Source organism: Musa acuminata, chromosome BXJ1-8, assembly GCF_036884655.1.
Source record: "Musa acuminata AAA Group cultivar baxijiao chromosome BXJ1-8, Cavendish_Baxijiao_AAA, whole genome shotgun sequence".
Lineage (NCBI taxonomy): Eukaryota > Viridiplantae > Streptophyta > Magnoliopsida > Zingiberales > Musaceae > Musa > Musa acuminata.
This window is the reverse complement of record NC_088334.1, coordinates 50,407,728-50,433,500: the sequence shown is the minus strand read 5'-3', so window position 1 is coordinate 50,433,500 and position 25,773 is coordinate 50,407,728. Positions and strand designations below refer to the sequence as shown.

Here is a 25,773-nt window from a genome sequence, read left to right as displayed (position 1 = left end):
ATGAGTCAAAGACAAAATGCTTCAATTTCATCCGCTTACACAAGGATTCAATTGCGCATACCATAGATCAAAGACAGTATGTATGGAAACAGAGAGCAAAGAAGGAAAACACATAATAACACAAGTCTAAAAGGTATTATTTTTCCCTCATGATCAGCAGTAATCAGTCAGTATTGGCTCTCGAAGCAGATCAAGATGTACGAGTTCCAACTATCACAAGACGATGAGCGAGTACAACCCACTCTTTGCCAAGGCAATCTGAATCAAACGGAGGTAAAAGTAAATAGCTGACCGAATGTGTTTCACTAAATTAAGTGAGGCAATTCATCGAACACATGTCGTTCGAATACGATCCGGCCTGATTAGAGGTTCCTCTCGTCCTTCACGAAATCGACGGCAAACCAATTCCGGATTAGAAGGAAAATGAAAGAGAGTACTACTTCGGTAGCAAGATCCAAGCACGTGCTGACGGATCGATGGAGACATGATAAAAGCTTACGATTTATAGAGCAGGAGCGCAGACTTGGGAAGCTTCTTCCGAGGAGAATGTGATTTTGAGGCTTCCGGTGAACGCGGAAAAGAACCGTCGTGAATGAAAGGTGGGGGGTTTTCGACCAACGTAGAGAACAAATGGCGCCCGATGCTTTGAACGGGTCGGGTTTGCTCTCTCCAGAACCCAAATCCAAACCCGCATTTGTCTTTTGCCTGTTTTGTATTTGATTTCCATCAATTATGACGATCTAATGTAGTGAATTATGGGCCAATGGTCAATCCGACCCGGCTCATTCGCCCGAACCGCCCAAGTCTCAAGATTTTGACCGACGGACCGCGTCATTGTAATTTTGACCTTGAGGTCAACATTTGGTTCGCGGGATTTGGTCGATCAAATCATCGGATCCATAATTTACTATCGACATGTCTGACATAAGCGACGGACGCCGCCATTGGAAAGAAGGAAGAGATCTCCGAAGCTTTGAAGCACATTGCGGATCACATCACTTTTGAGCTTTGAAGGAGCTCTGAATCAAGTCAAACCAGTTTTCAGATATCGTAATGCTACTGAAAACAATGTTCTGCTTGTGTTTGTCCTCATTCCACTAGGAAATCTAGTAGTTGTCTTCTGATTTCCCAGTCTCAGCTAAGCCAAGCCATGTGTGTTGGTTCGGTGTCTGTTCATCTGCACCACTCACAAATTCATGAAGTCGGAAGCTTCCGTGCTGTAAATGATCACCTCCTTATATGGTGCGCTGAAAGTTGCAGTGAGTTCCTAGGAAGGAGAATCTTGAGGTGTTTGAGGAAGGAGATTGGAAGAAGTGAAGGTTATGGTAGGACAATTAAGTTGTTGAATGCAGATGCAATGAGTTTGTTCGGCAAAGTTTATCGAGGGGATAATGAAGATTCGATGGTTGTTGATGAGTTCAGACAATGTTTTGTAGAAGAGATGAGAAAGAGAAGGTGGATGACATCCGAAGTGAGTAAATCTTTGTATCATTTTCTTGCATGGAAGCTGAACTGATCACCCATACTGTGATTAGTTTGCAGGCTCTTTTTAGAGCACAGATTCTTGTCTTTGAGACATTAGGAGCACAAACTGACAGAAGCTCGCAGAGTAACTCATTCGGTCCTGAAATGATATGGCACAGAAGTCTTCTTATGCTCTCCTTTTCTCCATCACAATAGTGATGTGCTCTGGGATGTTCATTTGCTTTCTTTGAATCCTCCTCCCTCCTGCTATTGTCAGCAGATGCAGTTGTAGATGCTATATCTGATCCTCTTCATCTTTTAGTTCTTTAATTAGCTTGACTTCGATGGCTTCCTACGTCAGAAACCAGATGTAGACGAGACAGAGGGAAGGACAGGTTCCGCAGTCCCAGGTAAGCTGTGTTAATGCACTCCACATGCTTGATATTAAACCTCTCCTTCCTAAACGATGCCTTGCACGATGATATGGCCCCATTGCTGGTTGCCGAAGCATACCGAGGGATGACAACCCCCTGGCGTGCTGCCTCAGCTGCTGGTTCTTGTATTAATCACCATTCATCGAGGATGGGCCTGGAAGGTGTTCGACCTCAGGTGCATGGAAACGTTGCAGAATTTGAAGGTTTTCTCTCACCAACAAGTAGAGGTATGGAATCCACATTATCTCAGCTTACTAGCAGCAGAATTTTTTACCAGCTTTGTTTTGAGATTCTGCAGTAAACCTAAAGGTTTCTGCAATCTAGACAACTAAGATTTGTTTTAGATGGCCGTATCTCCTCATCGGCTCATGGGCACATCCGTGCGAGCTGCGGTGCCAGGGCACGCACGCGCATGCTGCTTTGTGCTGGCTGGAGGACGCGCGGAGCAGCTGGCTCTGAGTCCTCCTCAGGTCCCTGTCAGAGCCTCAGGAATATGAACAGGCTGAGAAGATAAAGAGAGGCCCAGATTTAGATTTTGCCTGGGAGAGCGTTGTCATGGAGTTTGATCCACACCCAGATCAAGGATACATGTCAGGGAAGTGAAATATCACTGGAAAAAGGAATTCAAAGGGGGGAGGGGGGGAGCTGTGCTGGCTGGAAGCCAGGGATGTCGATTCCATATGCTGTCAGATTCACATCCACAGCAGTGAGGCAGCCTTTTGTGATGTGTTTACTGCCAGCTCTCCTCTTTTCGGGCCAATTCTATAATGAAGAATGAGGGTGTGTCCTGTTGTTTGATAAGATAGTCATTTTGTAGATTAGATTCTGGTTACAGAAATAAGTTCACTTTTCATGAAAATAAAACCATATATATAAATCTTTAGACTCATTTGAATATAGGATTATAGTAACTTTGTTCTTTCAATTGCAGGCATTAATTCTTCTACAAAGTGGTCTGCTGGATGGCAAAATCAGTGGGTCTTCCTCTACAGAGAGGTGAAGTAAAAAATTGACTTTGCTTTTACTTCCTCTGAAGAAGCAATTTAAAGAATGAATAGCAAAATGAATGAGTGGTTCTATTTCAGCTGTCCTCAGCTAGCTGTTGCATCATGTTCATGATGGATATGAACTTGCTACAAAAAATTTCCTTTTGACCCAACACTGACAGCAAGTCCACTGTTGCAAGATTTCCAGCTTGGTTTTTTTTATGTTCCAGATGATGGACTACAAGTTGAAGTCACACTGAGTCACTGGATGCTGCTCCTCACCCTGCACACATCAATATGGAGTGTTTTAAGCCAACCCCTGATACTGAAAGTGACCATCCAGCAACCTTCTCTGTTCAAGGACATGTTCTGCACCCATTCTCTCATCCACCAGTTCAGAGTATAGCAGGTGGTGGAGAAGGAAACACAGGCTGGTGGCTCCTTCCAAGAATCCCAGACCTTTTGCTAAGTATGGACGCAACAGTGAACAGAAGCCACAAGCCCCATTTTGTTATCCCCATTCATGACAAAAGAAATAATACAAAAGGGAGAACAGAAGACAAATGATTTTTTCTCTTTTGCTCAGGTTGTTCCCTGCTGCAGTGACAAGCCAAAAAGGAAAATAATGACATTGGAGACCAATAAAATAAACAAAACAAGGCCAAAGGAAAGATCCATTTGACATCTACACAACTTCTTGCTGCTGCTTCTACTTTCTTCTTCCTTCTTCTTTTGAAGAACAGGGATCTCAAAACTATCACCATATTTTCTTCCCTCCTTTGCTGGACATCTGTAATCGAAAACAACATATTTTAGAAGGTTGGGACAGTGAAAGAATTAGCATGTTTCAGAAATAAGAGTGCATTAACAACTTAACTGGTCTTACTGGGGTTGGCTTGAAAAGAGTAAAGGATTGAAGGCAGTTCATTGGATTTTGCAAAGCAGACTTCTCCTGCAGGGTGCCAAACAACAAAAGTCAGAAAAAAGGACATACTGAAGAAGGGAAGAAAGCATGAAGAAGAACCTGAAATGTACCTCGACATGGACATAGGAGAAGCTACAAGGGAAGTCCAAAACATGCTCCGTAAATGGCTTCATGAAGTTGTCTTCCTTGTTGAAGCTTGTCTGCGATGGAAGTGATTTCAGAGAGATCTTTAACAAGGGAAAAAGAGATGGAGACCGAGACATAAGAGAAAAGATTAGCATTGGAATATGCCTTCTTGGAAAAGCTGAAGAGAGGAGAGGTGGCAGTATCAACCAAAGCAGAGGAAGGATCTCCAATCCTCCTCTTCTTGAAACCGTCTTTGGCCATCGCAGCAGGTGGAGCGAAGGCAGAGCCATGGCAGCCAGTGTCCCAAGAGCCGATGTTGGATTTCCGGCAGCAGCGGCTATGATTCTCATCCTCTAAACGGAGTTGTGGCGGGCCAGAGGATGCATCAGAGACCATGGACAGGTCCTCCTCCTCTTCCTCGTGTTCATAGGATCCACCTTTCTCATCGACGACAGTTTTGCAGAACTCGGAGGACTGTTCAAGGTACGTGGTCCAACCAGACTGGCACCCGCTGCTGCAGTCTGAGCTCATCTCCTCCTCCTCCTCCCCCTCCTCCTCCTCTCCCACCTTCATCTCATCGATATAGGAGGGGCTCCGCAAGTAGCAGCTCCTCCTCTCCTCCGTTTCTGTGTGGCTTTGTACAGCCTTCAATGATGCAGACATATTAGTAAGGACAAGGGAACGGGAGGAGTAGGGGGGGCCCACCGATAGGATCCAAGCCCAAATCCCATTCTCTGGACCGGATGGTGAACCGGCAGAAATCGTCCGGACCAGTATGGTTCAATCTCGTAACGTCACTTGGCGTACCGTTCGGTTTTTTGCAGATTCCGGCTTTCTCCGGTTATTTGGACCGGACCGGGTGACAAAATTAACTCTGCCAATTGGGCAGCGGGCTCTCTCACCTGCGATCACAGAACACATGCACGTTGGTACGTAGATACTCCAAGTCATATATCTCTGGTACGTAGATCCTCCATCTCTCATACGCTTGATATATGTGATGTCCTCTCTGTATGATGAGGCAATCCTTGCCCATCTCTACAAGGGATAAGGGATGGAGCCTCATCAGCTTCACATGCCATACAGCGAGGCACTGTGTACCTCTTCCCGTGAGCAGAGAAAGACGTAGGGGAGCTCCGTGTTGCAGTGTATCATCATCATCATCATCATCATCTTCTCAAACTGTGGGTATCAGAACCATGGGGCCGGGTCGTCTCTCAGCTCCGGCCATTGCCATCCGTACAGCACCACATCACAGTGACCACGTAGTTAAAATAACACGGTGGGTTAAAACTTAAAAAGGCTCGTCGATCCGTGGGACGGTGAACCTGCCGAGAAGACTTGCTTGTCGGAAGACCGAGTGGTGTCCGCAGTGGCAGTCCACATCTTGAGTAAAAGGTGCTTGTCTTTTCCCCAACACCAGCTTAGTGCTCGTCTGTGCCACACACACACACACACACAACAGTAAAATGGTGTCGTGCGTAAGCAAGCTTCCGAGAAGAGGATCGTGATCAAAGAGAGTGTCGATCGAGGCAGGTGGATGGATGAGAGGGATGACTCGGTCAAGAGAGATTTGGATTTTGGTGCGGGTGGGCCATTGAATCGCGTAATCCAGCAATTAATGTGTGGATTTCGGTGCAGCTGAGAGGCTGTCTTATTGGAGGTAGGACGTGGCACAATAATAGGAATTAAAGACTCCACGTGCGGGGATGTGTAATCTGTGAATTGACCCTTTGCTGACCATCGGATGATACTTTAAATTATTATTATTATTATTTTATTTTATTTTACCAGTGGGTTTTTATTATTAAATGTTATTAATTTCTTTCTTTCACAAAGTTAAAATGGTACGTACAGTAATGAAGGACTTGGGAACATGGATTGGACTCACATATCTCCGACCTCCATGATATGTATGATATGGGTTCGAGGGAAAGGGAAGGGCGGGGGGTGCAGTCTTACCATGTCAGGCTTCCTTCCATGGCACTTAATGCAGGCCATGATGCTGTTGAGGATAGCTTAACATGGCGTATGGCTGTGGATGCATCTCCTTCTATGTGGACCGTGCAGCTATTCTAGTGTAGTAGTCATAGAAAAGGATTGCATCCGAGACTTGCATCAAGTCCAAGTTGAAGGACTTATTCTTCATAGTAATAAATGTCACCACATGCTGCCTCCCACTTATGGTCATTCCATTTTCTATACTCTCTCTCTCTCTCTCTCTCTCTCTCTCTCTCTGTGTAGAGTGTCCCTGCAATCAGTATAATTTCCACAGGTCTCATGAGCACCACTTGTGAAGGTCCACCAAATTTATGGAAGCTACTTAGAGTTAGAGATGGATGAGGAAAATAAAATGCCATAAAAGGTATCATTATATATATGCTAATAATTTAAGAAGTCAAATTACATATATTACATATGGTATCTCTGATATATGTTCATCATGACTAAGTTGACTTACATTCATCATTACAATATTAAACCCATACATGAATTAAAAAATATATATATTGTATTCATGTATATGATCTCATATTATTAATGATTGAAAATGTTATATTACATATACTATGTTTGATCCATATATGATTAACTTGACTCATACTCTCTCCATTACAAGATTTTTAATAATTATTATTTTATAATTTAATAAAATTCATTAAGGTCTTTTGATTTTATTGTAAATATTAAAATAGCATAAATTCACATTACATTAACTTTTGATGGCAACAAGTTTACCACTGTGAGAATAAATAGAGTACGAATAATTCTACTTTATTGAGCACAATGAGAGATTAAAGTGAAAACAAAGATTAAGCGTGTGATCGGCATCCGGTAAAACCAATAACATAAGCATTGATTATAGATCAGAAAAATAATATATATTCAAATAACCTTTAATTACTCCAAACTATGTGGTTTATATACTGATTTGGGATATAATGTAGTCCACAATTTCATGAACTCAAAATTATCAGGTTGTTAGGAGTATGTAGTATTTGATGTTTCAAATGGAAATCTAGTACACAGTATTATAGTTATGAATTGGTCCTGTCCATCTTAAGGCATTTTTAAAGTAGATTTACATATAGTTTCTACAATCTTGTGAAATTATTTAAGGCCATTCTGAGTTGACACAATTGAAGTGTCATCTCAAAGATTGTTCTGCAGAATCTTCGGATAGATGATGGAGTCCAACTTAATTTAAATCAAATCCAAAAGTTGAATTAGGATATCAACAAATAAGATCCAATGGTTGATCAGATGAACACATTCTGTGGTGCTTAATGGGCCATGTTGTGCCACAATCTAATCACCCAACCCAAAGACAATTTGGAGAAATTGATTCTCTTTTTTTCACTTTTAGAATTCTATACATACATCAAAGGATTCTAATCTATACTATCTAACCTTTTGCCAACGGGGTCAGTAAGGTTAAATCATATTCAGGATGATTTGTTGACAAAAGTTTTGATTGGATGATCAATAATTTTAGAAGCTTAAATGGCTAAGAAATAGACCAATTTATACTAAATTCCAACATCTCATAGAGAATTTTGATTGGTGATCATTAATCCAAAAAGCCTACAACTATTCGGAAAAGATTATTTGTGAATTTTAGTTAATCCATGTATATCGTACTAGTCAAATTGATAAAATGATATTACACAAATATTAATTATATATTACACAAATATTAATTATATATAAAGATTTTGACAATTTATCATAATATCTTATCTTAGGTTCGACTCTAATCTTCGTCATTTTATGAAATAAAAAAAGATGAAGAGGAACATATACACGATTCGAAAATAATTTATCCCTAAAATGGTAAGAATTTAATATTGGTAAAATGTCTTGTTCTCTTATTTCTGGCCTCTTGCAACATAAGTCTAGTTTTCAATCTTCATCTTCCACTATAAATTGCAATAGCAAGGTCTTGGAGCAAGACACCACTTGGTGGTAAATAGTTCATTGTGGAGCATACTATTGAGATGTAAGATGGGAGTCAAGCCAAAAGAAAAGGTGAGACTTTTTATTTGAATTTTCATAATTCTTCTACCTTTCTTTTGTCTGCATCTTTCATGTTGATTTTTCCAGCTTTTTTTACATCATGTAACTCCAAATCTATGCCCACTTTGCCTTTTACTTGAAAGAGAAGAGAAAGATATAATGCACATAGGGTGACTGCAAGCTAGCAATAAAAAAAAGCTATTGAAAGACTCTATGAACACCTCCAGAGTGTCAGAGTGGGCATGGAATGAACTTGGAATAGTTCCCAATCAAAGCTACAGAAGCTTTGCTACAGTGTTAAATCATGTTGATTTCTTGTATCTGCGTAGCTCTCTTAATCAACTCAGATTTGCATTCATAAAATACATGTTTGATTCTGACCAACGTTATCTTGATCCCCCAGTCTTCATTTTTCCTCAGTTTCATTCAGAAGTACTCCCATAAAAACCATAGATGTGTTAAGGAGAGTACTGTTTTGCATGATGAATGTTGCTCAAAGATTGTGTTGCTTTTTTTTACTTGCTTGTCATGACTGTTCTTTCCTGCATGAATATGGTCTATGAATTCCTAACATCATCTCAGATGCCAAAGCATCAAGTACATAGCACATAGCTTGCTTTCTTAAATTTTGTTGTCCCATTCCAAAGCTTCACATGGATCTTGAGGAAGTTTTCTTAGGGTGCAATCCATTCCTGAGAAGATAAAACCAAAAGCTAGAGCTATAAATGACTTGCTACTTTAATGTATTAGATATGCCATCATGATCAGTGTTGATTCTCCTAGTAAACATTTGACAATGCAGTCGCTTCTGTTCAGTGAAACCAATCAGTCAACCACCTTGATGAAGGAGAAGAATGGTTAAAATACTCTTTATGTTTGCTTGTCTTTCTAGTAGATCAAGTTCACCAAGTAGGATGGTGAGATGTACAATATTCAATTTTGAAGCTATGTATTTTGTTCCTCATGTGACCTATCAAACCCTACTGCATTAGAGGATGTATTCCATTTGTTTGTATGATTTATGTGTGGATACACTTCTCTCATTCATGTCACATCATCATGCACTTGCCTTTTCTTTTTTCTTTTTTTTTTTCATGATGGTCCCTAATCCAAACAAAAAATAATTAGAATCTAGATATTGGGCTATGTCTAATATATATTTTTATTTATTACGAATGTGATTGAATCTTAAAATAATGATAGGATTTGAAGAACAAAATTTTCCCTTTCATCATGGGAGGGTATAGGTATAGACTTGTTGATAAATGTTTGGAGATTCACATTCCAAGAACATTAAAATAGTGGGAATCTACCACTATTCTAATCAAATAATAATTATGAGAATAAGATGTTATATTGTTTTAATGTTAAAGAGAACAAAAATGGAGCATTAGATTGCCTAAGTAGATCAGTTTGACTACACCTTTTCCTATCTTCTTTCTTATTCTTGTTGATGTGTGTGTTCTTCATTCCAATTCTCTGGAAATAAATTCCTGTTGAGTTTCCCTTCCAAGTTTCCTGCTCAAAAGATGAGTTTGATAGAGTAGTACACGACCCCAAAGGATCATTAGGTGAGAACAGTCCAATGTCCTAACAAGTTTGGCACCCTCTTTACTCATTCTACCACTCTTTGGCCTTCTCCTACTTGTCTTCATCTTCCTTAGCTTTGTTGGTGATCTTAATACCTCAACCACAATGTGGTTTCAATATTGTATGTAGTTAGAAGAATGTTTTCTTGGTCGACCTTCAATATCGAGTTGATCTCCAAAGTAAACCAGATCTTCACCGTACGATAGAGACATGAGAAAATCTCGGTCGTCCATAGGCACCCGTGAAGACCTCCTTGCCGTCCAACAAAAGCCTCATACGTGAACTCTTTCCACGTAAAGCTATAAATGCTGCCATGTATCTCAAACTGCCACTGATTCCATAAGGTTGCCGGAGGACGAGAGATGGGAAATTGCCAGGCGGCGGAGGCCGCGACGGTGGTCATCCACCACCCCGGAGGCAAAGTGGAGAGGGCGTACTGGTCGCTCAGCGCCAGTCAGGTCATGGCCGCCAACCCCGGCCACTACGTCGCCGTGATCGTAGACGGTTACCCCTCCCGGCTTCCTCCTCCGGCGCTTCAATCGTCCACCTCCTCCTTCCGTGCTTATCGTAGCTGCAGCGGCAGTAGCAGCGCCGGCGGAGAGGCGCCCGTGAAGCACCTCAAGCTGCTCCGACCCGACGACGCCCTCCACATCGGCCACGTCTATCGGCTCATCAGCTTCGAAGGTCGTTCTCTCGACTCTGTACTCCTTCCTTTTCCCTGTTCGCTTCAGAGGTTTGAGGCGTGTAATCGCTGCAGAGGTAGTGAGAGAGTTCGCGTGGAAGAGGCACGTTAAGCTGAGCCGTCTGCTCGTCAAAGAGGAGGACAAAACCAGGAGGCCCCGAAGAGGACATAGCCGCCGCGGCAGCTGCGGCAGAGCGGGCGCCACCACCATCGCCGGAGCCCGGAGACGTCAGTCACGTAACGATGGTGGAAGTGGAGCGGCTGAGCCAGACACATCTCCGGCGACGGTATGTTTTACTTCCCCAGTAATTTCTTCCACGAAAAGCAGTACTATGGCTGCATATACTACGAATTGCCGTGGTAGCTCGCAAGGCTTCTGCTTGAATTATTCCCTTAGGCTTTCATGGCGACAGCGAATGACTCGCGGCGTCCATCCACCTCCCCCACACTCAGAATCTCTCAGCGAAAGGGTAAAACAGAGATAAAACAAGGGGCAAAAGACTACGAAAAGAGAAAAAGAACATGAACAGCGTATGACACTGTTTTCCGAGTTTTATCTGACACAGTGACTCGTGTTTGCCTCGTCGAGAGTGATGAGTTGAAGATAGCGTCATAGTTCTCATGCCTTTTGCTACTTTCTGATTACCCGAGTTTATTTCAGGAACAGAAAGAGGAGGAGGAGGCGGCAATGGATGCGGAGCTGGAGGAGGTGGTGCGGGGGATGATGACCATGGGGAATTCAACAAGGTCAAGGGCCAGCTTCGGTGGCGTTGGTGGTGGTGGCGGTGGTGGAGCACCAGCGCGGCATGGGCAGTGGAGGCCAGCGTTGCAGAGCATCGCAGAGGTCGGGAGTTGAGCTTCTCACTGGATGCCCTCCACTTTCTCTGGCTGATCTCTCTCCGTGGGCTCATATGGGAGAACCTACTGCATCATCAACAGCAACAAGTGTCGTGTTTGAATCTGTCATCTCTTTAGTGGTCGCTTCTGTTCTTCATATCCGTGGTCATCTGTTGTGTACCAAACGTGGTTGTGCATGGCATCTCCAACTGTCTAATAATTGCTTTGGAGCAACAAAGTGCGTGGTTGTGTTCTTGTCGAACCAATTTGGGCTTTGTTGCTTGAACCCATGTGACCAACCAAATCGATTCAAGTGCGGCTCGTTCCCGAGCCCGTCGAACCGACTCGCCAACACCGGTTTTTTGTCATCGATTATTCGTATTTCTTTCTTTTTATTCCCAATAGGATAGCGTGGCTGCGGCTCGATGGGCTCGGGAAAGAACCACGGTCGAACCGACTCGCCGAAGCCGTTTTTTTTTTTTTTTTTTTCCGTTGGTATTCTTATTTCTTTCTTTTTAAGCCCGATCGGAAAGCGTGATTGCTGATGTGTGCCAACACCGCTTCTCGTCGGCTAAGTCGGTTCTTAAATCACGTCGTGGAGCAGAGTGCCTCCTTCCATTATTCCCACCGTCGTTACGACCCTATAATTCGGTTGCGATCGTAATGATTGGTTGCCGTGCCCACGTTTGCCTTCGACTTGATCGCGACCTACCTATTGGTCGGGGTCGACGCCGACTCCGATCTTTCCCTCCTCTTCTCCTCCCATCGTCCTCCTCCTTCTCCCTCCTCTTCGCCCAGCGTGATTGATCTTCCTTCTTCCGGGCCTCCCGGTGGTGACCACCACCGGCCCCATCAAGGCGCCTGCGATCGCGTACAGATCCATGATCCCCTTCGTCTCCGCCGCCCCGCCAAGTACGAGGACGTCCTCAAGGCCAAGGATTCGACGCCCTGCTCGACATCCAGACCCATCCCGATCTGCTTCCGCAGGCACTCCACCATACCCTAACTTGTCTTCTTGATTCTTGATTCTTGATTGTTCTGTTTCCGTCTGTTCCTAGGGACTGACGCGTCGATGAGGGTGAGAATGTGCCCATGAGGGGCTCTTCTTGGTCCAATCGATGTGCCTATTTGGGTGACGCACGGATGCAGACCGTCGAGATCTGCTTGTCATCTTGATTCGTTATTATTCTGTTGCCGTCTCATGTTTCTTGTTTCTCATCTTGATTCGTTATTATTCTGTTGCACGGATGGAGGAACGTGTCGATGGGGGTGGCAATGTGCCCCTGTGGACGGTGGCTGAAGCTCTCCCCAAGACTTCTTGGGTAAAATCTTGTGGGTACTGAATCTTGGACCCTTAGCTTGTATTCTTGATTCCTGATTCTTTTGTCGCCGGTCCCTTCTTGTTTCTTGGGTGGAACGTGTCAATTGGTGTGGGACTGTGCCTCTGCGACTCGTGGCAGAAGCCACCCGTGACTTCTTCGGTCGATGTATGGGAACTGGATCTTGGACCCATAGATGCATTCCACATAGATCTGCTTCCACACGTATCGCAACAAGCCCTAGTCAGTCTTCTAACTTCTAATTATTCTTTGTTTCTTGGTTCACGTCTTGATAAGGATGGGAATGCGACCCTGCGGGCAACTGATGTCGCTACGTGCATACAGGATCTTGGACCTATGGATGTCGTTAAAGATCGATCGAGATCTCAATTGACGAAGGTGATGTGCCGACTCTCTCTGTTCCTGAACTCCATATCTTGACTATGGTGGTTGACGTGGTGTTTCTTGTCTCGAGGGTTATCATGATGGCGACAGGGAGAAGCTTTCCTATTATGGCGGCATGACGACCTTTGCCTCGTATTGGTGATGGTAATCATCCTTCTATTGGTATATAATCCTGCTAAATTCTTGCTGAAAACTTTTGAGCTCATAAATTCTGATGTGCTAGTCTGTAATTTTTGCTGTAATGTATATTATATTTCACTTTTTATGATCATCTGTTTACTCTTCTCTTGTTTGAACCTAGTGATGTTTGATATGCATACCTGCTAAAAGTAAGTCTAGTCTGAGCAGATAAGCTAGTATAGAAGTAAGTTTAGGTTTGAATGTGTAAGCTATTACAGAAGAACACAGGTGTTCATCATTGGTTCATAACAGTTCGTGATCTTCTTGTGGAGTCACTATTGGTCTTTGAGGAGCTAAACTGTTTAGAGGATATAAATAATTAACTTCAAATTGTAAAAGGAGAATGGTTTGAAGATATTTAATTTTCAATGTTTTTTATCAATGTTTTTTATCAACCTTTTGTGCTAATAATTCTATATCAATGTTTTTTTTAGCTAAGGATAGCTTATGTGTTATTTTAAGCATTTCCAAGCACTTCACCTAATTATTATTTGGACTCTGAACCTCTTTTTCTGAATCATCAATATTTCAGTGTGTTTTTTTGTTAATATTGCTTGGATATTTGTTTGATCTTTTATTGTCTTTCCATTAGTTTATACTTATTTTAATGTTGGGTTAGTGGTGCTCACACTGTGTCAACTTGTAATTCTATACTTCTTTATTTCTTTTCCTAGTTTCTCTTACAACAACATTCTGTCCAACAGTTGATATATATGGCAGAACAACAGTACTTGCTCTGTTTCTGAACTTCATATAAGATGTGTACCATAAATACTTTTCTTATTGTTATATTGCTGATCATTGTTTGTCAGCATACATTTCACTAGATTGCTATAAAATTCTTAAAACAACTTGATATCCTAATTTTGCAATCCATTAGCCATTATTCTCTATCCATCTAACAACTTTAGTTATTTACATTTTTTGATCTGGGTGATTGTACACCCTATGAACTTATACGATCAACTTTAGTCCTTTTCTTAGTGAATTTATTATTAACCCAAAAAAGACTACTTGATTAAAGTCTGTCTATATATTCCTGATGTCATGAAACTAATACCATAGCGGACCCTTCAGATATCTAATAGAATACACGCAGGACACAACCTTTGATTTTCCCTGCATGCTTCGTAGCTTGTATGTTTCATTTAGTGTGTTTGCAAGTTGTTTTAGTAGGTTGAATTTTTGTTTACAAAATTTTGTACCTCTACATGACTTTAGCTTATAGAGTTTCCAAAAGATCTTTGACAACTTTCTCGTAATGAATTTACCTGTAGATGTCTCGTTCTTTGACCTCTAGGTTTCTCTATGCTTCATTGCTGTATTCTATTATGACTTAAATGACCAATGCTGCTGCTTATGACATTTTTTTACAAGTATTTTCTTATATTATGCAGTTCATTTTAGTAAGGATATTATTGTTACACATATTGCTCTTGTACATAGTGCGTAATAAATATAGGGAAATTGTGCTTCAGGTACTAACACCTAGAAGTAGAGCTGATTAACGAGAAGGTAAAAGGTGCCATCTAAGCTTATCTGAATATAACATGAGTTAGAAAATGATGACCATATTTTGACGATAAAACATTAATGAATTTACTAACTGATTATGAAGGCATTTTTCATCTTAGTTGCTACAAGGATTGTAGATATGTTATATCACCTAGTCATTTTCATGTTAGAACTAGACAAAAGCAGAATATTCCTCTTGAAATGATCTTTAATTTGGTGAATCTTATTGTCAAAACAAGTAAGTTTGTTCAGCAATGGAACTCAATACACGCACACACACAAAAAGGGATTGGAATGCCTGCCAATGGATGTATGCAGTGCTATTCTTTGGGTATTTGTGCTTATGCGAAGAGAAAACCAGTTGGTAAATAGAAAATGCGTTTACAAATCTGCGTGCATTTAGTTTGAATTTACTCTACACCAAGGCAGACGTTCTTTTCTGGGACTTGGGTTTAGTCTTGATTTAGTTGAACTTAAGGTTGAGGTTCTTTTCCCAGTTAATTTGAATTAATTTGAGTGCTTCACAATTTTTATCCAGAAGAAATAAGAGTTGATTTGCGTTCCTTTTGATAAAATTTAATATAGAATCAAAAAATGTAAAAGATAAAATGTGCTAAAGATGACAGATAGGCTCGAAATTTTAGCATTTTTTTCTTTGAAGAAAGAAATGAAAGGTCAATTAAAATTTTATTTGAAGCGAGTGAACAGGTTACAGGTCTCTGTGGCATATCCTCTTGGAAGAAGACTTCGTCGCTGGTTTTTTAATATCAACTTGCCATATCACCGTGCTTTTTACTTGATGAGGACGCAGACAGAAGAGACTGCTCGATATTTGTAACAGCGCGATAATTTCACCCGACCATCGCGAGCTTTTGACACCCAAAGGAATTATGTGTTGTAGCAAAAGCTGTTTAGTTGTTTCTTTATTTCCTTCCTGAACATCAGATTTAGGTGAATTTTCGGAAAAAGCTTTTTTTTTTTGTTTTTTAATTTTGCCCTTCAAAATTGATTTTTTCGTCCATAAATTATTAGAAAATCTTATAAGGAATTTGAATAATTTTTTATTGATCTATTGAATGACATAGACGAGGAACAAAAAAAAAAAAAAGAAAGATCGAGACTGCGTTGCTGTTCCAGTTTAAATAGAGAACTTCCAACTTTTTATTCAAAATATCTAGAACAATATTTTAGTAATTATTTTTTTTGTGTAAATAAATTTTAATTTTATTTGATTTTGACAATTTAAATATTTTGAAGTTTTTTATTTTAAAAATATTAAATGATCAAGTTCAAGTTTGCATGAAAAACAGTAAATTGAAAGTTTGCTAAAATTTTGTAGGATTGATTTTTTATCACAGACACTTTGTCATCCACTTTGCAAATCCCTGTCATCCACTTTGCAGCAGAAAACTAATGGGACGAAGAACAAACATGTCATTTCTCAATGATAACAAACTACTTTATAAGACGAGAAGGAAAAGTGAAAGAACATGTCATTTGCGACCACAGTGTCACTACCCTGGCCCTGCATCTCATTTGCTAGCCATTCTGGAAGCTTGTCCCCTGGCCCTTGTGCCGCCACAACTCTAGATTTTTGACAAAATACGCACAGAAATAAAACATGGATGAACCAAAAATAAGAAATAAGACTAATGGCCAACAGAAATAAGAACTCCTATCTGATAGCAAATATTATCTAACATGTCATGCGATAAAATGTAACTGCATGAACCAAAAAAAAACAAAAAACTAAGAATTAATCCATTCAGAAGAAGAAGAAGAAGAAAAAAAAGAACATCGGCTTACTTGCACTTCAAAACTTATCCAAAACACTTCCAAGCTAAGATAATATGGTCTTATGAACAGCATAAGGCAACTGTGACACCTCGTGTGCAATAAATAGTTAAAAGAGTTCCTTTAGGAATTTGCACCTTAATTAAAAAGTTCCTTAGAAGAAAGTTAAAGAATCATTCGTGACCCATGTACATGAGTAACGTTGATACAGTCTTTTTGTTTGGTTGAAACGCACATAAGTTAGGATTAAATCTATTACCAATTTAAATCGTTAATCTATCATCCTATCTGCTGAGTTGCAACAACTAGGTTGCGAACTATATGATTTCTGAAGGAGAAAGCAAAACCAAAGTATACTAGCATTCAGTCGACCCCTACTTTCCCTAAGTATGTATACTAGCAAAACCAAAGGCTAACAACTATCTTTTTTTTTTTTTTTAATTGTCTGAAAAAAAATAATTAAAGAAAACATGATGCCTCCTCATATTGGGCTTTATAAGCCACATCTCCTGTTATCTATGATGCCCATAAATGAAATAATGGTGTCAAAAGAACAAGGAGCATGAGTCCAATGAAAATAATAATAATAATAATAATAATAATAATAATAATAATAATAATAATAATAATAATAATAATAATAAAACACAGAGTCAACCTTAAAATAAGCCAAAAAAAGCCCAGGTTTACTAAAACTTTAAACAAAAAAAAAAAAAAAGAAAGAAATCCTTCAGAGCAAGCATACAAAAAATTACGTTAGTAACAAAAGCCATCAAACAAATTATTAAAATCATGGAAGCCAAAGAAAGAAGAATTTTGCTAAAAACTTATGGATCAAAACAACTGTTCCTCCCGCTTTCTATCAAGAGTCTATCAATTTGGAACAATATCCTGCTGATCCCGAGGCCATGATGGAGGAAAATATCCTGCAATTGAAGCATTATGATGTTATGATGTACCACCGTCAAGAATTCCTTCTCTTCTGCTTCCCAAGAAACATCCTCTCTCTTTTTGTCACAAAATTTCTATTACATCTTTTGGGACAAAACTACTACTATGTTATGTTATTTACTTCATATAATTAAAAGAACTACCAGTGACTTGAGGAATTTTCAGATTCTGTCACATGCCGCCACATGAACAGAATCCAAAGAAAGAACCTGCGTTTGAATGTCTAGGTTGATTGATCGGTGGAACTCGAACCCAACAAAGCTGCTCACGATAGAAAATCACCAGATTTTAGAGGCTTCCATTTTGTCAAAACTGATAGTTCAAAGCCCAAACAGCTTTAAATTAATTAACACAACGTAAGACTACGATTACATGATTCATTATTTTCCAAAACCCTTCTTCCACAAGCTCCCAACCCAATTGCGTCCGGAACACAAACGATCACGCCGTTGGATCTTGCAATTAACTACACGATCGGGTCACAAACTCCATTGCACTCCGTTTTGATTAAAGGAAGAAATGAGTACTACGCTCATGAACCACCAACTTTTCAAACGCTTTTTACCTCATATGTTTACCTTCCCAAGAAAAGCCATATTTATTTATTAACAATTAATTGATCTTTAACCACCAAATTTCATGACCAAGAAAAAAATAAATTAATTAATCTTTCACTGCCAAATCTGATCACGAAAACGAAACTATTCTTTCACCGCCAAATTTGATCATAGAAAAAAGTAAATTAATCTTGCACCGCCAAATTAGATCGTCATAGAAAACAGTCGGCTCCACGGCACAGAAAAGACGATAGATCAAACCGACGAAAGGAAATCCAAAAGAATAAGCCAAGAAGAAGAAGAAGAACCACCAGGTACCTGAAGAATGCTGTCCAACTCAGAATCATCCACGATCTCCCCCGATATTACCACCACGAACGTGCTCCCACTGTGCCCTCCGTATGTACCGCCACGCCTGTCGTAACCACTCGACGAACCGCTGATTCTCGCCGGCGAGTCCATTCCTGGAATGCCGATCGGAACTACAGTAGCCAAGCGACGCGTAGCCGTCCCTCCGCTCGGTAAACCCTCGACCGAGCGTTAAAGATCGCTCAGAGACGGGCGGAATCCCAAGTGTTCCCTTCGGATCTAAGGGCGTCCCAACCTCCGGCGGCAATCCAGGGCCTCAAGCACGACGCCACCATCGGGAAGGAAGCGGTGGCGTCAAGAAAACGTAGCGAGAGAATTCGGAAGGGTAGAACGCGGCGAGAGGGGACGATGGGGAGAGAGCAAGATTTGGCGGGCGTAACCAATTTATTCGCGAGACCCCCCTTCGACACCGACTCATTGCACGCATCTTCACGACGCCCATCAGGATAGAATTCAAATCTCAAAGCAACCCTACGCAATCAATAAAAGAAAGACACGACATAAACCACCCATCTGGCTCGCGAATGCCAGTGGCCCCCAACTTGCGTCCAATCACGAGTCACCATAGAGGAGACACGTCACCGTAGAGTTGTCAAAACAAGAATATGGAAGCCCCCGTGTTATATATCTCCAAGAAAGTGTGTGCGTTCCAATATATATATATATATATATATATATATATATATATATATATATATATATATATATATATATATATATATATAAATATAATGAAAGAGTTTTCTACGGATATTATATGCAGTATACGGCTATCTTATCTGATCATCCCTAGTGACTATTATGGTGGGTCATAAATAAGTAACAAAGATTTGTACTTCACAGTTGAACTTTACCTACTTGATAAATGGAAAGTGGAGCATAATACTAAGTTGGCAATTTTGATCAGAGCAGTATGGTTGTTGAGTGAACAATATATATCAACCTTTACCTTCTACAACAACTTAAAAATGCTTCTGTGAAGTCCGTGAAACCTATCGATATGACAACCTCCCAGGCATCTGCTACCAACCTACTGCAAAGCACCAAAAGAAGACCTCAGCGTCTGATTCCTCCTTCGCTTGCACAATGCATAATGTCAAGAAGTTACACGTAAACGAGTTTAGTTCTATTTTATTTGCAAAGAAACAATGTTAGATTTGTGCCTTCAGACTAGCACGCTTTAGTTTTGAACATATACGAGATATTGCAAACCGGAGGAGTACGATAAAAGAGATGGGATGTTCACTTTTTCTTTCTCCTCACATCAATCAAATGATCTGCCACCTTCCTCGGTTTTGGTTTTGGGCGGACCCTTCCACTTGAAATTGTCTGAATAGGATTTGACCTGCACAACGAGAAAACATCAGCAAAAGATGATGCATCACAAACTAATACAACACGAGGGGTGCTTCATTTAAATTTTGATCCTTGACAAATTCAAGTCACAAAGCAAGCAAAACATATGAATATATCTTTCTGCTTGAAATGAGCAACTTCACAACTTCGCATTTTTTTTATATATAGAACAAAATGAAATAAATGTTCAACACCTTTGTTTGTTCACAAAAGAATTGCTTTGTTTTCCTCAATAACAGAATCCTGTGGGTGCAATATCTGGTCATAATGTATTATACACAATTTTTAAATAATAAGTACATTCCATGTGTTTCAATCTTTGATGTATTGCCAAAAAAACACAAATCTAATGCCTCCCTAGTTGAGTGTTAAGTGTGATCAAATTTGTGACAACATTTTTTACATCAAAATTTTTACATTGACATGTATAATTATTTTTTTTTTCACAAAAGGTGAGTGGTGAAGGCGGAATTCGAACCCAAAACTTAGCAATAAATTGTCAAAGTTTTTACTAATTATACTAGTTGACACCTTGAAAATATATCGGATAACGCTTCGAACCCTCAACCTTTGGTAAGCGAATTTACTACATCACCAAACCAATGTTTAGTGTTTGCATTGATAATATGTTACAACAACAGCACAAGCAAACTGCTGCCTGCACATGCAATTCATGCTTCTAACTACTACCAACTAAATAGTCTTCAAATGGCCTCTTATTCAAACTCTTTAGAGGACTCAAAGTTCATAATATTTGACTCCGTAAAACAGCAAGTCTGGACCTCAAACAACTTGGACTACATGTAACCGGAGATCTGTTCAGCATCGCTTTGCCTAAAGGGCCTGAAAAGGTTGTTTTCTATGAGACTCGTCCAAAAATGCATTCTACTTTCCCATTAACATCAAGGAAATAACTTCCATTTATTACTACTAAAAGTCTAAAATGCCATTATTAGCATGAAAAGGCAACTACTGGCTTTCTTGATGAGGCACACTTTTCCTTTAGCCTTGTACCAACTTCTCTGAGTTAAAATATAAACTACATTTGTAAATTATAACATCTAACAAAATGTATATCTCAAATATATCAACATGCCATCCAACTCAAATCACATGACAATTTTTCTTTATGCTTCACACGTACATGAAGCAAGTGAAAACACTAATTATGCATGACACCTTTCCGTCTATAGATGATTCGAGCCCAGAATTTATTTGAATTGTCATATACATGACTTCTCATGAACTGCACGCCAAGCATGTCATGTGGGGTGGTTCCCCTGGTGCACTGCCTTGAAGGACAAGCTGATGTTGATTATTAAAAATTAGATTCTCAATCCAAAAACACCAACATGGTACAAGTGATGCAAGGGCATGTGCCATGTGGCTTGGCTTTATCTTGCAAGATTAGGAAAAGAGAAAATTGGCAAGATCCAAAACAAGCAAAAGTATTGGTATGAAAAATGCACGTTGAGTAGATAGTGAACAAAATGAATAGAGCAACTCACAATTATCTCAACAGAAGGAGAAAACATTAGAAATAACAATCTATAAAATCTTTAGCAGCATTAATTTGTTTGACCAATAGTGTATGCTTGAAGAAAGAATAACAAACCTTCAGAAGAGGAGTATGATGCTTCTTTACCTGCACAAAAGATTGAGGAAACATCACATGTTTATATAGTCAAAAAATCCTACTAAATTCATTATAACCACAAACAAGAAGAGAATTAAAATTCAAAAAAACTTGAAAGAGGTTTCCGCTTGCAAATGGTTGTCCAAAATCCTATCACAATACTCTACTATTTCAAAGAATTATTAGTGCAACTACTGAGCTGTACATTTGTAGGAGACGTGCAAAGTGTTTTTAATCAAGACAATGCAGCCTCAGTATTGCTTCTGTTACCCATCTACTACTCCCATTAATCTATCACACATTTTGATGTTTATCAATTTCTTGTTACTTAAAAACTAAATGTGCCATTAAGATTAAGTTTAAACTTAGAATTAAATAAATACTTTACCTATGACCAAACTCTACTGCCATGTTTTGAGTATCTGAAATCAATTACATATTTCTGATTTAGTATTTAATAACATATTTTCAATATTTAATTCTCTCCAATATATAGTATGTAACTAGCCTAAAATAACTGTTGTGTGTCAGTTAATTGTGTCATTTCACTATATAACTCTAATATCATTTTGCTCCAATCCACATTTAAATTTCACATAAAATAAAGTGGGCAACCCTCAAATAACAGAGTCCCTTCTTTGATCTTCTACCATTCTTCCCTTAAAAAGCTTTATAAACGTAAATCTTGTTCCTATTAAGAGATTATTTTGAACACCATATCTATGAACAAATATTTGTTTCCTTATTTGTCCTTTTTTTTTCCTTTCTTTCTTCTTCCTAACTAACCTTCGCATTTGATCTCTGCCCACCACCATCATTGTAACACCCTTCCACCTCAAACGTACCATTTGACGCTGCTGGCCAAAGGTGCTGGCAATCTCCACCTAGTCATTTGGTCGATGGTCACCTATGGCATGGCCTGCACGCCGCTGGACCATCATCTCAGCAATTTTCTTGACACTACTGGAAACACTGGCTCCAACTCTTCCGCATCAACAACATTCTCCGTGGGTCTAACACCACCATCATTGTCATGTTCATGCCAATGTGCTCGACTCGATGTCCTCTTAGACCACAACACCCTCTATGGCACCGCTAATGCACTCTCTCCATCACCCATCCCTCCTTGCCACTGGCTTTGTTGCCCTAGCTTGTAGGCATACTTTGTCAAGACCCGAGTCTGATGAGTTAACTGGCCAATAACTCCATTTTGATCCTTCAACCACGGACCAAAATGCTTAAGTGGGAGTTAACGTAGTACACTCATCAGGCCCTTATAAGCTAATCATACATATTCCCCATTTCCGATGTAGGACTAATGGGATATTACATACTTAACCTCAGCACTGATTGCTAAGGGCAGAATTAGACATAGAGAACTGCTTTATCATATGGAAAACCTACTTGACTTCCCCAATGAGGAACAGGATGCACATAGCGCCTTTTCAATGGCAATGATGAGAGGAATTTCCACCCATCAACAAATGTAATTGGTTGGTAAATCCCCATCTAATACTGTTTGAAAGTATTCTCCTTAGTTGAATAACAATCTGGAGTATAATATTGCTACAGGATTTTCAATTCTAATTAATCGAAGACTAAGACTGAGCAGCCCATACCACAAAATCCCATCCATACTTCTCAGCAAATGCTTTTGCAGCTTCTTCACTGTCAAAAGTTAGACCTGCATCGCCTACATTTGCATAGGGATCCCCAGTAGATGTCCAGCCCATCAATGGATTCTCCCACCTAGAAGGCATAAGATGTCAGGATAAACAAGCAATCACTCAATTCCCAGTTATCCCTGCTTTAATCTACTATGTCACATATGAAGTTTGAAAAGCAACCAATCAACAAAAGGACACGTGATAAGTCATCAAGAAGAAATTCAGTAACAAATAGCTTTAGTATGTAGAATAAATTTACAATTCCAGATCTTAACAATTAAAGTTAGGTTAAAAGCTTCCACATATGTCATTCTGAAGATTAAAAAAAAAATGAATTTGCTGGTTGCATTCAGAGACCATAAACAATAGTATTTTAGCTTAAGTTCTGACAGTTAAAATATTTATACTCTACAGAGTTACAAATATTACCAGCATTCTGAAACAAAAAATTTCAACGAGTTATTCAACCAATGTTGTCAATGCTATATTCATGCGTTCTCCAACTTTACAAGACAACTCATCTGTTAATAATATCCTCAATCAGACTCAAAATATTGAATCCTAGTAACAAATACCGATCAGACCAGTAAATACTAAATACCAATGGGTAAATTAATAAAATAATTTTAAATTTTGTAGTGTTACTAAATACTAGTAACAAAAACTTATCAGACCAGTAAATTGGTAAACTAATTAAATAATATTGAAAATCATATAGTAACGATATTTGACAGAAATCTGTTCTACATCAGCATACCACCACCCAGTTGAACCGGTATGTAGGCAGGTAGTGCAGCATATCTTTCAATTTCTTTGTGTGCACATGCATAGTGCTGGCAAGGTTCAGAAGTAAAGATTCCAAATTCGATTTGAATTCATATCAAGGTTGAGAAGGAGATATACAGCAAACCCTATAATGCTCACAGCACTTGTGTTTGATTGTTCATTGTAAATCAAAACAGTGCAAGGCTTGTAAGGTTGCCAATTTTACACCAACTTGTTAGAGTAGCGAACAGATAAGATATTGTTTAGTTTCTAAAAATCAAAAGAAAAATAATAGGATTAATAAAATGGAAAAAGAATCAATCATATGGAATTTAGACTGTTATCGGAATAAGTATTATTTTATACATCACAAGAATAGAGTACACCTTAAACCTAGTTTATGAAGAATAACTTTCGGAAATAAGGTAATGGATCTAGGTGCATTCCATGTGTCTTATGTACTTGAAAAACACAGCATAAAAGCAAAAACGGGTGCATGTACAAGTGCCAGGCACGCCTTAGCCTCTTAGGTATGATTTGCCAACAAAAGCACAATAAAATATGACATCACAGCTGGTGTTTCATATCTTCATTCAATATTTTACAAGCTAAAACAAAACCACTGGCCCTTAAAGCAGAAATGTAGAAATGAGACTATCGAAACAAACACTAATTATATTACACATTTTTCATGTCAATTTGTAAGTTAAGAAGGAGTCATTTTCATGACGACTATATGAAACCAGTATTTTATGTAACAGAAAACTCAGATGCTCTGCTAGACAAAGCAGTCGATCGATGACCATCCTCATCCCATCTTTTTATAATAACGAAAGTACTCAAATGAATGAAGAACCGGAGAATCATACTTCTGGGTCGACACAAAGTTGATCTTCCACTTTCCAACTTTTCCAGAACCTTGCTGGGTTGCAGTCCGAGCTGGTGAATATATTATGACCTGTATATCAGTGCATAAATAAGTCCAGACAAAGAAACACAAACCAATAGATGAAGCACGAAGGAAAAAAAAATCTAAGCAGCCAACCAATGATGTCAAAACAGCAGGTTACATTCGGGAACTGTTCGAAACAACTTAGATGGCTATTGTTTTATAGTCCTTAAAGATCCAATTCGACATTCTCCTTCAGAAAACACTTGGGACTAATATCATACGACTGCATTGTTTTCCCACAACGACAAGATCAAGAATATCGGGCCCAGAATCAATTAAAATGCCCTATCCAACAAACTTCAAAGCAAAGTAAGGAAAACCCTAATTGCCAAAGGCCGAAAATTGACCATCATGTTGCTTAAAGTAGATTTACCTACGAATTCCTAGAATACCAGCCGATGAATGAAGATATGAGGAATAAAGCAATTAAAAGAAGGAGAAAGAATCAGTGAGAGGGGGTACCCGGCGCCGGAGGTGTTCTTGAGGGACGCCAGAAACGGTTCCGATCTCGCCGGGCCTGAGCTCGACGAGGGAGTCCGAGGCGAGCGATCTCGTCTGCGAGAGGGAGACGAAGCGCGCATGAGCGAGGCGAGCAAGGGAGGTGCCTTGACGCCGGAGAGGAGCAGCCATCTCTGCCTCGACGGCGGAGAGAGAGGGGAAATGGGATCGTTCGGTTACTAGCGGAACGACCTCGATCGGGGATGCTGCCGCGGCGGCCTGTGCTTTACGTTTGCAATTCGGGCCGTACTTCCACCATGTTATTTTGGGCCCATTAATTTGGGCCGAATGTCGGATGAGAAATTAGGGTTCCGTTTCTATGCGGATCGGATTTTGTACTGTTGGGATCCAATCGATCCGATCAACTCATACTTTTGTGATATCTTGATGATCAGAATTCCACAATCTCCAAACAACTTGTCTTAGTAAGGAAGTAATCAAACAACAATTGCCAGCCCACTAGTTTCTATTTATTCGATTGGTGGTTTGTAATAGCAATCATCACATAGTACTGTATTAGCTATTGTCTCCCTTTGGGGAGTATGAATTCACCATAGTTCCCTTTCATATGGGCTGCAAGTCGAAAAGAAGCATCACCATCATTGTTCTTTGCTGCCACAACAAGATAGCAATCCATAGTCTTCCTCGACGATGATGCTCCTCCATGAATGGATCACTTCATCCTCATAGTTCTTCTATGATTCTTTATTTGTAATGCCAGAGGAGTTGTCAAACTCATCTCCATGTA

General features: G+C 39.7%; 3 protein-coding genes and 1 long non-coding RNA gene across 6 annotated transcripts; 2 read left to right on the top strand and 2 right to left on the bottom strand.

Annotated features, from left to right (window-relative positions):
- Nucleotides 1-3,368: 3,368 nt before the first annotated feature.
- Nucleotides 3,369-4,613, bottom strand: LOC135589223 (protein SOB FIVE-LIKE 5-like). Of its 3 annotated transcripts, none has more exons than XM_065081508.1 (4): nt 4,101-4,613; nt 3,920-4,009; nt 3,762-3,836; nt 3,369-3,674 (listed from the first exon to the last, which is right to left on the bottom strand). In XM_065081508.1, the coding sequence occupies exons 1-4, from the start codon at nt 4,596-4,598 to the stop codon at nt 3,642-3,644; spliced, it is 696 nt and encodes a 231-aa protein (XP_064937580.1). In that variant the 5' UTR covers nt 4,599-4,613; the 3' UTR covers nt 3,369-3,641. The 3 variants fall into 3 exon arrangements, with proteins under 3 accessions (XP_064937580.1, XP_064937582.1, XP_064937581.1); XM_065081510.1 differs by having other exon boundaries at nt 3,771-3,836; XM_065081509.1 differs by having other exon boundaries at nt 3,920-4,011; nt 4,106-4,613.
- Nucleotides 4,614-9,867: 5,254 nt separating this feature from the next.
- Nucleotides 9,868-11,302, top strand: LOC135589222 (uncharacterized). Its single transcript, XM_065081507.1, has 3 exons — nt 9,868-10,226; nt 10,300-10,511; nt 10,886-11,302. Exons 1-3 carry the CDS (start codon nt 9,905-9,907, stop codon nt 11,078-11,080), a joined length of 729 nt encoding a protein of 242 aa, XP_064937579.1. The 5' UTR covers nt 9,868-9,904; the 3' UTR covers nt 11,081-11,302.
- Nucleotides 11,303-11,616: 314 nt separating this feature from the next.
- LOC135588628 (uncharacterized) lies at nt 11,617-15,466 on the top strand. Its single transcript, XR_010476358.1, has 2 exons — nt 11,617-12,623; nt 12,726-15,466. It is a non-coding gene; the product is annotated as an uncharacterized LOC135588628 (long non-coding RNA).
- A 3,741-nt stretch (nt 15,467-19,207) lies between these two features.
- LOC103995796 (NADH dehydrogenase [ubiquinone] iron-sulfur protein 4, mitochondrial) lies at nt 19,208-25,243 on the bottom strand. The gene is made up of 5 exons (XM_009416493.3): nt 24,990-25,243; nt 24,445-24,533; nt 22,763-22,892; nt 21,123-21,152; nt 19,208-19,496 (listed from the first exon to the last, which is right to left on the bottom strand). The coding sequence occupies exons 1-5, from the start codon at nt 25,155-25,157 to the stop codon at nt 19,416-19,418; spliced, it is 498 nt and encodes a 165-aa protein (XP_009414768.2). The 5' UTR covers nt 25,158-25,243; the 3' UTR covers nt 19,208-19,415.
- Between the last annotated feature and the right edge of the window lie 530 nt (nt 25,244-25,773).

Excerpts from the sequence above, each read along its gene's own strand:
- LOC135589223 (XM_065081508.1), bottom strand. The coding sequence starts at position 4,598 with ATGTCTGCATCATTGAAGGCTGTACAAAGCCACACAGAAACGGAGGAG. Across the intron at positions 4,010-4,100 it reads TCTTCAGCTTTTCCAAGAAG|ACAAGCTTCAACAAGGAAGA; the intron begins GCATATTCCAAT and ends CTTCCATCGCAG. Across the intron at positions 3,837-3,919 it reads TCTCCTATGTCCATGTCGAG|GAGAAGTCTGCTTTGCAAAA; the intron begins GTACATTTCAGG and ends GGCACCCTGCAG.
- LOC135589222 (XM_065081507.1), top strand. The coding sequence starts at position 9,905 with ATGGGAAATTGCCAGGCGGCGGAGGCCGCGACGGTGGTCATCCACCAC. Across the intron at positions 10,227-10,299 it reads TCGGCTCATCAGCTTCGAAG|AGGTAGTGAGAGAGTTCGCG; the intron begins GTCGTTCTCTCG and ends TAATCGCTGCAG. Across the intron at positions 10,512-10,885 it reads CAGACACATCTCCGGCGACG|GAACAGAAAGAGGAGGAGGA; the intron begins GTATGTTTTACT and ends AGTTTATTTCAG.
- LOC103995796 (XM_009416493.3), bottom strand. The coding sequence starts at position 25,157 with ATGGCTGCTCCTCTCCGGCGTCAAGGCACCTCCCTTGCTCGCCTCGCT. Across the intron at positions 21,153-22,762 it reads AGTATGGATGGGATTTTGTG|GTAAAGAAGCATCATACTCC; the intron begins GTATGGGCTGCT and ends TCTTTTGTGCAG. Across the intron at positions 19,497-21,122 it reads ATCATACTCCTCTTCTGAAG|GTCAAATCCTATTCAGACAA; the intron begins GTTTGTTATTCT and ends CTCGTTGTGCAG.